General features: G+C 36.6%; 1 protein-coding gene across 1 annotated transcript in view; it reads left to right on the forward strand.

The window, feature by feature from the left end:
- Nucleotides 1-11881, forward strand: part of KLHL32 (kelch like family member 32) — a 254364-nt gene extending 242483 nt beyond the window's left edge. The window contains exon 11 of the mRNA XM_008705018.2: nt 8031-11881. Coding sequence (XP_008703240.1) covers nt 8031-8192 — 162 coding nt within the window. The 3' untranslated portion in view covers nt 8193-11881. The remainder of the gene's footprint in view (nt 1-8030) is intronic.
- The last annotated feature ends 1972 nt before the right edge of the window (nt 11882-13853 follow it).

Genomic DNA, 13853 nt, shown 5'->3' on the forward strand with positions numbered 1-13853 from the left:
GAGTGCCCATCCCCATCCCCCCTTGCAGGGGACACAGACAGTCTACCCAAACAGGCTTGCCTGAGTATCGGCGCGGCAGGCCCCTCCCCCAGAACACAGAAGGCAGGCTGAAAAATCAAGAAGCCCACAACCCGGGCGCCTGGGTGGCTCAGTCATTGAGCGCCTGCCTTCGGCTTAGGGCGTGATCCCGGCGTTCCGGAAAGGAGTCCCTCATCGGGCTCCTCCGCTGGGAGCCTGCTTCTTCCTCTCCCACTCCCCTGCTTCTGTTCCCTCTCTCGCTGGTTGGCTGCCACATAAATAAATAAATAAAATCTTTAAAGAAGAAGCCCACATCCCTAAGATCCCTATAAAACAAGGGGCACGGCCTGGGACCCAGTCAATAATTTGGGCTCTGGACAACCCCGCAACCTCTCCTCATCAGAATGACAAGAAGGAGAAGCCCCCCCCAGCAAAGAAAAGACAGTGAGTCTGTGGCCTCTGCCACAGAAATAATGGATATGGATGTAACCAAATTATCAGAAATGGAATTCAGAGTAACGATGGTCAAAATGATGAGTAGAATTGAAAAAACTATTAACGAAAAGGTTACTGAGAATATAGAATCCCTAAGGACAGAAATGAGAGCGAATCTGACAGAAATTAAAAATTCTATGAGCCAAATGCAGGCAAAACTAGAGGCTCTGACGGCCAGGGTCACCGAAGCAGAGGAAGGTATTAGTGAACTGGAGGATGGGTTAATAGAGGAAAAAATGAAAATAGAAGCTGGTCTTAAAAAAATCCACGCCCACGAATGTAGGTTACGGGAGATTACTGACTCAATGAAACGATCCAATGTCAGAATCATCGGCATACCTGAGGGGGTGTAGAAAAATGGAGGTCTAGAAGAGATATTTGAACAAATTGTAGCTGAAAACTTCCCTAATCTAGCGAGGGAAACAAACATTCGTGTCCAGGAGGCAGAGAGGACCCCTCCCAAGCTCAACCACGACAAACCTACGCCACGTCACGTCATAGTGCAATTCACAAATATTAGATCCAAGGATACAGTATTGAAAGCGGCCAGGGCAAAGAAATTTCTCACGTACCAAGGCAAAGGCATCAGAATTACGTCAGACCTGTCTACACAGACCTGGAATGAGAGAAAGCATGGGGAGGGGGTATTTTTAAAACTCTTTCAGAGAAAAACATGCAGCCAAGGATCCTTTATCCAACGTTCTCGGTATTTTGATCGGGATAGCATTGAAAGTGTAGATTGCTCTGGGTAGCATGGACATTTTAACTATGTTAATTCCACGAAACCAGCCCTACAAGAGATATTAAGGGGGGTTCTATAAAGGTAAAAAGGCCCCAAGAGTGATACAGAACAGAAAATCACAATCTATAGAAACAAAGACTTTACTGGCAACATGGCATCTTTAAAATTCGATCTCTCAGTTCTTAGTGTCAATGTAAATGGTTTAAACGCTCCCATAATGGCACAGGGTTGTAGATTGGATAAAAAGAAATGACCCATCCATTTGCTGTCTACAAGAGACTCATTTCGAGCCCAAAGATGCATTCAGACTGAGAGTAAGGGGATGGAGTACCATCTTTCACGCAAATGGACCTCAAAAGAAAGCTGGGGTAGCAATTCTCATATCCGATAGATTGGATTTTAAATTAGAGACTATAGTTAGAGACGCAGAAGGGCACTATATTATTCTTAAGGGAAGTATTCAAAATGAAAGTGGCTATGACAATTATAAATATATATGCCCCCAACAGGGGAGCAGCAAGATACACAAGCCAACTCTTAACCAGAATAAAGAGACATATAGATAAAAATACATTAATAGTAGGGGACCTCAACACTCCACTATCAGAAATAGACAGAACACCCTGTCAAAGACTAAGCAAAGAATCAAAGGCTTTGAATGCCATACTCGACGAGTTGGACCTCATAGATGTGTATAGAACACTACACCCCAGAACCAAAGAATACTCATTCTCTTCTAATGCCCATGGAACATTCTCAAGAATAGACCATGTTCTGGGACACAAAACAGGTCTCAACCGATACCAAAAGATTGAAATTATCCCCTGCATATTCTCAGACCACAACGCTCTGAAATTGGAACTCAACCACAAGGAAAAATTTGGAAGAAACTCAAACACTTGGACTAAGAACCATCCTGCTCAGGAATGACTCGATAAACCAGGAAATAAAAAATCAACTTAAACAATTTATGGAGACCAACAAGAATGAAAACACAACAGTCCAAAACCTATGGGATACTGCAAAGGCAGTCCTAAGGGGGAAATACATAGCCATCCAAGCCTCACTCAAAAGAATAGAAAAATCTAAAATGCAGTTTTTATATTCTCACCTCAAGAAGCTGGAACAGCAACAGGGGACAGGCCTAATCCACTCACGAGGAAGCAGTTGACCAAAATTAGAGCAGAAATCAATCAATCAGAAACCAGAAGTACAGTAGAGCAGATCAACAGGACTAGAAGCTGGTTCTTTGAGAGAATCAATAAAATTGACAGACCACTGGCAAGACTTATCCAAAAGAAAAGAGAAAGGACCCAAATTATTAAAATTATGAATGAAAAAGGAGAGGTCACGACGAACACAATTGAAATTGGAAGGATTATTAGAAATTTTTATCAACAGCTCTCTGCCAATAAACTAAGCAATCTGGAAGAGATGGAATCCTTCCTGGAAACCTATAAACTACCAAGATTGAAACCGGAAGAAATTGATTCCTTAAACAGGCCAATTAATTATGAAGAAATTGAGTCAGTGATAAACAACCTTCCAAATAACAAAACTCCAGGCCCGGACGGTTTTCCTGGGGAATTCTACCAAACATTCAAAGAAGAAATAATACCTATTCTCCTAAAGCTATTTCAAAAAATAGAAACAGGAGGAAAGCTACCAAACTCATTCTATGAGGCCAATATTACCTTGATCCCCAAACCAGGCAAAGACCCCCTCAAAAAGGAGAATTACAGACCGATTTCCCTAATGAATATGGACGCCAAAATCCTCAACAAGATACTTGCTAATAGAATCCAACAGTACATTAAAAGGATTATCCATCACGATCAAGTGGGATTCATACCTGGGATGCAAGCGTGGTTCAATATTCGCAAATCAATCAGCGTGATACATCATATCAACAAGAAAAGACTCAGGAACCATATGATCCTCTCAATCGATGCCGAAAAAGCATTTGACAAAATACAGCATCCTTTCCTGATTAAAACCCTTCAGAGTGTAGGAATAGAAGGTACATTTCTCAATCTCATAAAAGCCATCTATGAAAAGCCTACTGCAAATATTATTCTCAATGGGGAAAAGCTGGAAGCCTTTCCCTTAAGATCAGGAACTCGACAAGGATGCCCACTCTCGCCACTATTATTCAACATAGTACTAGAAGTCCTTGCAACAGCAATCAGACGACAAAAAGGGATCAAAGGTATTCAAATTGGCAAAGAAGAAGTCAAAATGTCTCTCTTTGCAGATGACATGATACTCTATATGGAAAACCCAAAAGAAGCCACTCCCAAACTATTAGAAGTTATAGAGCAATTCAGTAACGTGGCGGGATACAAAATCAATGCTCAGAAATCAGTTGCATTTCTATACACGAATAACGAGACCGAAGAAAGAGAAATTAGGGAATCCATCCCATTTACAATAGCACCAAAAACCATACGTTACCTTGGAATTAACTTAACCAGAGACGTAAAGGACCTATATTCTAGAAACTATAAATCACTCTTGAAAGACATTGAGGAAGACATAAAAAGATGGAAAGATATTCCATGCTCATGGATTGGAAGAATTAACATAGTTAAAATGTCCATGCTACCCAGAGCAATCTACACTTTCAATGCTATCCCGATCAAAATACCGAGGACATTTTTCAAAGAACTGGAACAAATAGTCCTTAAATTTGTATGGAAACAGAAAAGGCCCCGAATCTCCAAGGAACTGTTGAAAAGGAAAAACAAAGCTGGGGGCATCACAATGCCGGATTTCGAGCTGTACTACAAAGCTGTGATCACAAAGACAGCATGGTACTGGCACAAAAACAGACACATAGACCAATGGAACAGAATAGAGAGCCCAGAAATGGACCCTCGGCTCTTTGGGCAACTAATATTTGATAAAGCAGGAAAAAACATCCGGTGGGAAAAAGACAGTCTCTTCAATAAATGGTGCTGGGAAAATTGGACAGCTACATGCAAAAGAATGAAACTTGACCACTCTCTCACACCATACACAAAAATAAACTCCAAATGGATGAAAGACCTCGATGTGAGACAGGAATCCATCAAAATTCTAGAGGAGAACATAGGCAGCAACCTCTACGACATCGGCCAAAGCAACCTTTTTCATGACACATCCCCAAAGGCAAGAGAAACAAAAGATAAAATGAATTTATGGGACTTCATCAAGATTAAAAGTTTCTGCACAGCCAAGGAAACAGTCAGAAAAACTAAGAGGCAGCCCACGGAATGGGAGAATATATTTGCAAATGACACTACAGATAAAGGACTGGTATCCAAGATCTACAAAGAACTTCTCAAACTCAATACACGAGAAACAAATAAACAAATCATAAAATGGGCAGAAGATATGAACAGACACTTTTCCAATGAAGACATACAAATGGCTAACAGACACATGAAAAAATGTTCAAAATCATTAGCCATCAAGGAAATTCAAATCAAAACCACACTGAGATACCACCTTACGCCAGTTAGAATGGCAAAAATTGACAAGGCAAGAAACAACAATTGTTGGAGAGGATGTGGAGAAAGGGGATCCCTCCTACATTGTTGGTGGGAATGCAAGTTGGTACAGCCACTCTGGAAAACAGTGTGGAGGTCCCTTAAAAAGTTAAAAATTGAGCTACCCTATGATCCAGCCATTGCACTACTGGGTATTTACCCCAAAGATACAGACGTAGTGAAGAGAAGGGCCATATGCACCCCAATGTTCATAGCAGCATTGTCCACAATAGCTAAATCGTGGAAGGAGCCGAGATGCCCTTCAACAGATGACTGGATTAAGAAGTTGTGGTCCATATATACAATGGAATATTACTCAGCTATCAAAAAGAACGATTTCTCAACATTTGCTGCAACATGGACGGCACTGGAGGAGATAATGCTAAGTGAAATAAGTCAAGCAGAGAAAGACAACTATCATATGATTTCTCTCATCTATGGAACATAAGAACTAGGAAGATCAGTAGGGGAAGAAAGGGATAAAGAAAAGGGGGGTAATCAGAAGGGGGAATGAAACATGAGAGACTATGGACTATGAGAAACAAACTGAGGGCCTCATAGGGGAGGGGGCTGGGGGAATGGGATAGACCGATGATGGGTAGTAAGGAGGGCATGTATTGCATGGTGCACTGGGTGTTATACGCAACTAATGAATCATCGAGCTTTACATCGGAAACTGGGGATGTACTGTATGGTGACTAACATAATAAAAAATCATTAATTAAAAAAAAATAGTCTGTTGATCACAGTGAAAAAAAAAAAAGTGTGTGCCTGGAGTGTTCCACAGAATTTGTGCTTGTGTCACCTTGACAAGATGGCTGTAGCTGTAGTGAGTGCTGAGCAGGGGTGTCTTGGTGTGTGGCACGCTGGAGGCTCCCTTATTTGGATGGCTTGGTCTGGTGTGAGCTAGAGGCCGGGGGGCTCACTGAGTCAGTAGGCTAGCTAGGATTCCTGTCCATGCTAACAAGGTGGAGAGGGAATTTAAACAGTGGTGTTCACCAGCACCTCCAATGCAGAGAGTTCTTGCTGTTTGGTGGTGGTAGGGCTGGATCCTTTATAGGCTAGTTGCTTTTACTTTGTGGCTTTCTTTCTGTGCCCTAGGGCAGATGAATCTGCTCACAGTACCTTAGTACTATCCCTCCCCATTGCTATTCAGTGTTGGGACTGTGGGTTATCTTCATTAATAGGTCTTCAACTCTCTTGCAGTTATGTGGTCTTTTGTGCAGAAGCTGTTCAGTCAGCTCTCACTTCTCCTTCAGGAGGAATTGCTCTACAAATAGGTTTATATTTGGTATGTCTGTGAAGGAGATGAGTTCATGGTCTTCCTAAGCCGTCATCTTGGACTATTCTCCAATGGGATTTTAAAATTTCTCTTTCTGCTACTACATTATTAGTATATAGAAATGTAACACATTTCTGTATATTAATTTTGTATACTGCAACTTTACTGAATTCATTTATCTGTTCTTTGGTGGAGTCTTGGGTTTTGTATAATTAGAAAATATGTATTTAAGTAATATGATAGTTTATCTTCTTACTAATTTGGGTGCCTCAGCCTTTTCTTTTCTGATTGTTGCAGCTAGGATGTCCAGTGTTACGTTGAAAATTGGCAAGAGTGGATGCATCTTGTCTTGTTCCTGGTCTTAGGGGGAAAGCTTTCAGGTTTTCACTTTTCAATATGATGCTGGTTGTGGGTTTTTCACATTTGGTTTATCATGTTGAGATGTGTTCTCTCTAAACCCAATTTGTTGAGTGATGAACGGACGTTGCATTTTGTCAAATGCTTTTTCTGCATCTCTCAAGGTGATCATGATTTTGTCTTTCCTCTTAATGCAAACTATCACATTGATTTACTTGTGAATACTGAAGTGCTTTTTATTTCTGCAATAAATCCCACTTGATCATGATTTTTTTAATGTATTGGTGAATTCAGTTTATTAATTTATTCAGCATTTTTTTTGCATCTATGTTCATCAGATACGTTGGCCTGTAGTTTTTTGGTAATGTCTTTGTCTGGTTTTGGTATCAGGCTAATACTGGCCTCACAGAATATATTTGGATATTTTCCTTCCTTTTCTATATTTGTGGAATAGTTTGAGAACAGGCATTAATTCTTGTTTAAATGTTTGTTGAATTCCCTATGAAACCATCTGGTCCTGGGTTTTTGTTGGTAGTTGTTTGATTACAAGTAATGAAATTGAATTGGTAATCGGTCAGTTCATATTTTCTCCCTGATTTAGTTTTAGAAGATTATATGTCTCTAAGAATGTATCAGTTTCTTCCACGTTGTCCAGTTTGTTAGTTCTTGTAATCCTTTGTATATCTGTGGTGTTGGTTGGTATTTCTTTTAATTCTAGATTTATTTGGGTCTTTTCTTGATGTGTCTGGGTGAAGGTTTATCAGTTTTGCTTATCTTTTCATTAATCAGCTCTTGCTTTTATTGCTCTTTTTCTTTTTTTAGTTTTTTTCCACTCTAATCTTTATCCCTTGCTTCCTTCTACTAGCTTTGGGCTTTGTTTTCTAGATCCTTTAGGTTATGTTGAGATTTCTCTTGTTGCTTGAGATTGCTATAAACTTCCTTGTTAGAACTGCTTTGTCTGTGTCTCAAAGATTTTGTACCATAATGTTTTCATTTACATTTTTTTCCATGAATTTATTTTTTCATTGACCCATTGGTTTAATACCATGTTGTTGAGCATCTGTATTTGTGTTTTGTTTTTGTTTTCCAGTTCTTGTAACTTATTTCTAGGTACTGCTGTGGTTAGAAAAGATGCTTGATATGATTTCGATCTTCTTAAATTTATTGAGATTTGTTTTGTGTAATATATGATCTATCCTGGAGAATAATGTACATTTGAAAATGTGTATTCCACTGTTTTTGGATGGATATGTCAGGTCTCTCTGGTGTAATGCTGCTTAAAGCCACAGGATCTTTATATTAAAGGAGGATAAAGCTACCTACCTCATCTTGTGTTCTGAAGATTAAATCTTTATAAACATATCTACATATATATGTGGACACCCAAATAAATAAATGTATATAGTAGCACTTTACCTGGATCTTCATACATATTTCTGGTACCATATTGTGAGGGGAAAAAAAACCCCAATGCCTAAGGTATGTATGGTCATGGTGGCATAACTGAATTCAACTGTAGTCCTCATTTTATGTATATACTTACATATTTATGTGCAAATTATATTGAACTATCATCTTTGACATACAGGCTTCTCTTCTTTTGTAGGTAGTGGATGTAAGTAGAGAGGGCAAAGAAGAAGTATTCTATGGGCCAACACTCCCTTTTGCTTCCAATGGAATAGCTGCATGCTTCCTTCCAGCTCCATATTTCACGTGCCCTAACCTTCAGACTCTTCAAGTGCCTCATCACAGAATTGGGACCATCTGAAAGCCAACGCTTTGTTAATGACTATCATGAACAGAAGGAAAAGGAAAGCTTCACTTTTGGATACTGGGCGTGAAAAGACTCAATGCTTCCTTGTTTTGTTTTATACATCTTATATTCAGATAAACATTAGCAAAAAAATGAACAGTTTTCTAAAATACATTACTGAAAACTCCTGTCACCCATCTCTTTGTGTGTCAATATACAATATATATGACTTTTACTGTGGTGTAGCTTAATGCCAACTTAATGGTCCATAATTGTTCCATGGGTCTTTCTTTAAAGCCTTCTTTGTATACTTTTTCTAAATCAGTGCTGTCTAGGAAAACAGGAATAATGTTAGTAAGGAATTTATTTATTTCACAAGTACTGTCGTCAATGGTCTTTTAAAAAAATATTCAGTAGTTAATCCCCTTACTACTTAAACCTGGGTTTGTAATTTTTCTCTTAAAAATTTTAACATTATCCAGCCCCACTCAGTATAGACTCAGCATTATGACATTATAAAATTTTAAATGCCATATTTTATTCAAGGTAATACGAATAATAATAGAACAGCATCTGGAATATCCATATTTTTCGACTTGGTTAATCTGTGACCCTGGGCAAGGTGCTTACCTTTCAGTACTTGTTTTCCCACTTTTTAGGGAGGATAATTATTGATTTCCGTATTAATTCAGAAGAATTTTGTGAAGATTAGGCAAATGCTCTCAAGTACTTTGCTTAAGAAAAAAGTTACTCAAATTACAAGGTATTTTACTGTCTTCAGAACCTTGTAACTGGGGAGATTATTTTTGAAATAATTACTAAATAGAACTTGAAACACATACTATGGGATAAATGATTCTGAAAAGGAAAAGGGGAGTTTACCAAAGACAAAGATTCCCATGTCTGTACAAATTCTTGCTTCAAATAATAATTTAAACCTCTCCTTTAAAATCATTTAGTGAAAAATGAAAAATGACATTTAAGCTAAAAAAAAAAAATTAGTTGTACTAATTTTGGCACCATAAAGTGCTCTGACATAAATCTGAACCTAGACTTGGTAATTCTAATAGAAGTTTTTCCACTTTGTTAAAGGTTATGTCAATCTTGAGCACTTGTGGGATTCTTTTCCACCACCAATACATATTTTATTACTACAAACTTTTAATAATGCATAAGAATTCTTATTTAGGTGAGGTTTCTGGATTTACTTTGTCTATAGCAATATATATATTATCATATTTGAAAATAAATTCAAGAAGTATGATTTTTTCCCTTTTCCTAACCTTGTTAGGATCTAAGCCACCTTTACTAAAAAGGAAACTTTACTGTTTTTTCCTTTGGCATAGTTTAATTATTCAGCAATCCTTACCTTACAGGAAACTGTCATTTTTTTCATGGAACTACTTTTGGTAATCAGAAGTGAATAAAAACATAAACCCTTTTTAATCCTAAATACAAAATTCACTAACTTTATACATTGTTATACCTAAAAAATTTAATTTCCAAATAATAATCTGGTTATTCAAGGTTAAAGAACAGAAGGAGAGACTAGTGGTAAAGGGGGAAAAAAAAATAAAAAACCTCCGAGAGATTTAGCCAAAAAATCTTGAGTAATTTTACAACTCTGAAAAGTGCAAATTGATACTGTTCATTGATATCATAGAGTCTCTTTAAAGGGAATAAATCATGTAAACTAAACATTTTAAATGCCTTAACAAGTCAGGAAAATGACTCCAGTATTTGAGACAGCTTTCAACAAGAACCTAAGCAAGAAGTATTTCAGATTTACTAAAATTTCTATTTGACAAATGAATTCACTTCCAGCTGTTTTTACCTTATAAAAACCATTACATTTGTAATCCCAGATCCTATATCCAATGAATGAAAGGGAAATGGTCTAAAAATAAGCTTGCCTGACTGATAATGAAAAGGTAGCCTGAGCTTACTCCTGATATTTTCTATATAGATTTTTCTAACTATTCATTTAAAACAAATTGGCATATAATCAAACCTCTTCTTGGTGAAATTTAAGGTGTTTGTTATTCACTAACATTACAGAATTGAACTCAGAGAATTTTAAAGTTTTGCATAGTTTTTGAAAACATCTTTTATGCTGTAGCCAGAGAATAGAATCTAAAGTACAGAATTCCTCTCCAAGGAAAAATAAAATGCAGAACACTTATGATTAGATCATTTTCCTCAAATTATTAATAGCTAATAAAAATTCTAGAAAACTATGGTTGGTCATATAAACCAAATTCTATTGAAACTATTCAAATATATATTTTCCATTTAAGTGAGCTATCCTATAGTAATCATCCATTTTTACTCTTCAAAATTATAGACCATATTCTATTTATAGTTAATCTAAATTTCCATTAGATCATAAAACTTCCAACACCTTAAACAGCACTTCAAGACTTGACTTTACAAGAGAAGACAGCACCACATAGATATTAGCAGAATGTTCCTTTGTGTAAAAGCCAGCAAAGACATTAATCTCTTAAAACAATGTAAAGTGCAATGAAATTCTTTCGACACTTCATAACAAAATACCTATTAGGTTATGATTAGGATATTTTTCCTGCTTTTTCTCTTCATATTTTCCTCACAGTTTAACCACATGTATATTGTATCTCTTTCAGCTACTGCAATAACTGAAAAAACCTCCATTGTTTTACCACAGAGTATAAAAACAGGAATAAGATAGAAATTATTCCTCCAGGTAACATGTTCATTTTTTATTTTGGTTTTCAAATAGCCAATCTGTCATAAAAAAGGAGAATAATCACGGATGCAGTGTAAATTATATACATTAAAAAGTTATATATTATAGGCATAATTAACTTATAAACATGAATATATAAGAATGGCCAGAATCTTTCTGAAAGCACAATTCACAAATGCAATAAGTTGGATAACTATTAGCACACCAAAAACTTTATTCAGTTCTAATCATGAGGTACTTATTTTGGTAACCTTAGCAATATAGATTATCACAGAATCAAAATACAAATCTTAGATCTTATTAAATATGTGAAAAAAATATGCTAACTTTGCTAGCTTCGCAAACCAACTGTTTTAAGCAAACAAGGCATAGTATTTATATTGGCACACTATACACTTGACTGACAAGGTAGTATTTTTAACCCTAGAAGGAGTAGGTCCAGGAGATCAGTTTTTGGAAAATGTAAGGTTTACATAAAGTCTATAGGATTTAGGGAAGATAGGTTTCCTAGAGGATTTTCCCAATTGCAGAACCTTGTCAAATTTTTATATAACAGATAATCTTAAAGGGGAAGTAAAAATAAAAACTGTCAAAGATTCTGTTAAAGTACATACAATTCTTTAAGAAGAAAGTAGTTTTAAAAATTTGTGATGAAGCATGGAAGAAGATAATAATGGGTAAAGAACACACGATCTACAGACACGTATTTTTTTTTATATATATATAGATGCCCAGGTAGAAAAAGTGAAATATGCTTAAGAAAAAATATACTAGGAATAGATAAAGATATAAAAGTTTTAAAGTATGAAACTCTTCTAATGCAAATGAATTCAATACTGAATGATTTTTGTACAGAGATCGTATTCCATGTTTTTTACTCCCCCATGAAAACCTAATTAAATGTTCAATTAAAATTTAAATCATAACCAAATCTGAATGTCTAATAAAGTCCTTCTATCACCCTGTTGTCCTTCAATCATCTCTTTTACATTCCATCTGTATATTTTACAGAAATTATTTGACTGGAATACTCGTGTATCTAGAATATTTTAACTGTCTTCCTATTTCAGCGTCTTAAGTTTAGGTTTCTAGAGAAGGGGCGATATTTTATGGGGGCAAACTGAATGAGGCTCCGGGTGAACATGGTATGCCGATGTTCTAAGGTAGTCTAGTCTCCTGCTTGAAGGGTTTGAATATCAGCTTAACTGACACTGGGAAGTAAGTGGACATCCTTGACTAGAAAAGTAACAAGAGGAGAGTAATATTTTAGGAACACTAATGTCAGAACTGTGTGAGGTTAAACTGCAGGAAAGGAGATCAGAGATGAGATAAAAAAGAGATCAACAGCACCGAACAGAAAAGGCAGTTGGGATGCATAGGATCGCAAAAATAGCAAAAGCCCACACTGGTGATCGACTAAAAGTGGGGAACAAGAATCCGAGTTGCTTCTGAAGTTTCAAGACTAAATGACTTAGGAAAATAGTGTCTTCCCTGGGTAGAAAAGAAAGGCAGGAGCTAGTTTAAAATAGGCAGCAAGCACAGCTTGACATGTTGCCTTGAGGTTTCAGGAGGATCCAAGTAGAGGGGTTGAGAAAGAAATTAGCAGTAGAAACAGATTTTAGAGATAAAATTATGACCTAGTGTTACCAATTCACTACTGGAAGAATGTTGAAAGAGTGAAGGGCCAGATTTTACCACTGGGGATAAGAAAGAACATGAAGATGCTTTCAAAGTACAGTGTGTGGGAAGGAGCTGTATCACTAAGGAAGGGCAGAGAAGATAAAGGAAAATGCAAATGTCAGGCCAAAGAACATGAGAAACAAGAACGTAGTCTCAGATTTCAGCAAAAGAGAATGGCTTACATTACAATGGGAGAAGCAGCAGCCCTAGAGATGACAGGCTATTTAGGGGAATAAGTGATGGGTCAGTGAAGATTTTCAAGGAAATGAGTGAGTCAATTTTTTTTCTTCAATTAAAAAAACAGCATCTTTAAAGTTTTATTTATAAATAAACACGTTTATACACATATACAAGTATTGTTAGGTTTTTTTGTTACTGATTTGTAAAGTACAAACTATTTACTCTTAGCGTCTACAGATATATACCCTAATGCATGATTCAGAAGCAGCTTTTCTCAGCCTTTAAACATTTCATATCCTAAGGAGTGAGAGTCTCAAAGATATCAATCCCACTTGGAAAATAAAAAAATATATATACATATATACACATAAGTAACTCCTTTAAAAGCATCACCTTAAACAGATTAAACTTCATTTGATGAAACTTGCAAAGCAAGTTTAATAAATCACTATCATAATGAAAAGAAACTCATTGCTATGAAGTCTATTAAGTAACCTCAAAGAGGCTTTTATTCATTCTATTTGTTGATGTAATGATAGTTGACCTGGGGGGGGGGATAGACTATCTGTATGTCACGAAAACCCTGGGGAGGGGGGGATACACTATCTGTTTAGAATTCACAGATAAAAGTTAGGAGAGGACTAATAACTAGAGTTCACGGACTGTAATATATTTCATTTTGAAAGATACTTTTTGAGCCAGAAAAGGGAGGACCCAGAAGAAGCATGATAAAGTCTAGAGTCCCCAGAAGAAAACAGTTACTTCAAAGTTAGCAAACATGACATGTAAGACACAATCTGAAAAAAAAGATCATTCATCTAGGACATATTAGAGACAGAGGAACAAAACTGAGAGGTGTTCTTTACATTTGTGCATGAATAATTAGTAATCATGTCTGTATGCCTCAAATAGAACACGTCACCAATATATTTTCACATACATTATTAAACTGATTGTTCCCAGAACGCTGTGAAAGAGAATATTATTCCTTTTTCTCCATGGAGAAACTGAGGCTCGGCAAGGTTAAGTAACTTGCTCAAGTTCATAAAGCAGAGCTGGGTTTGAGACCCACGTGGGTTCCCAACACC

Source organism: Ursus maritimus, unplaced genomic scaffold, assembly GCF_017311325.1.
Source record: "Ursus maritimus isolate PB19 unplaced genomic scaffold, ASM1731132v1 scaffold_13, whole genome shotgun sequence".
Lineage (NCBI taxonomy): Eukaryota > Metazoa > Chordata > Mammalia > Carnivora > Ursidae > Ursus > Ursus maritimus.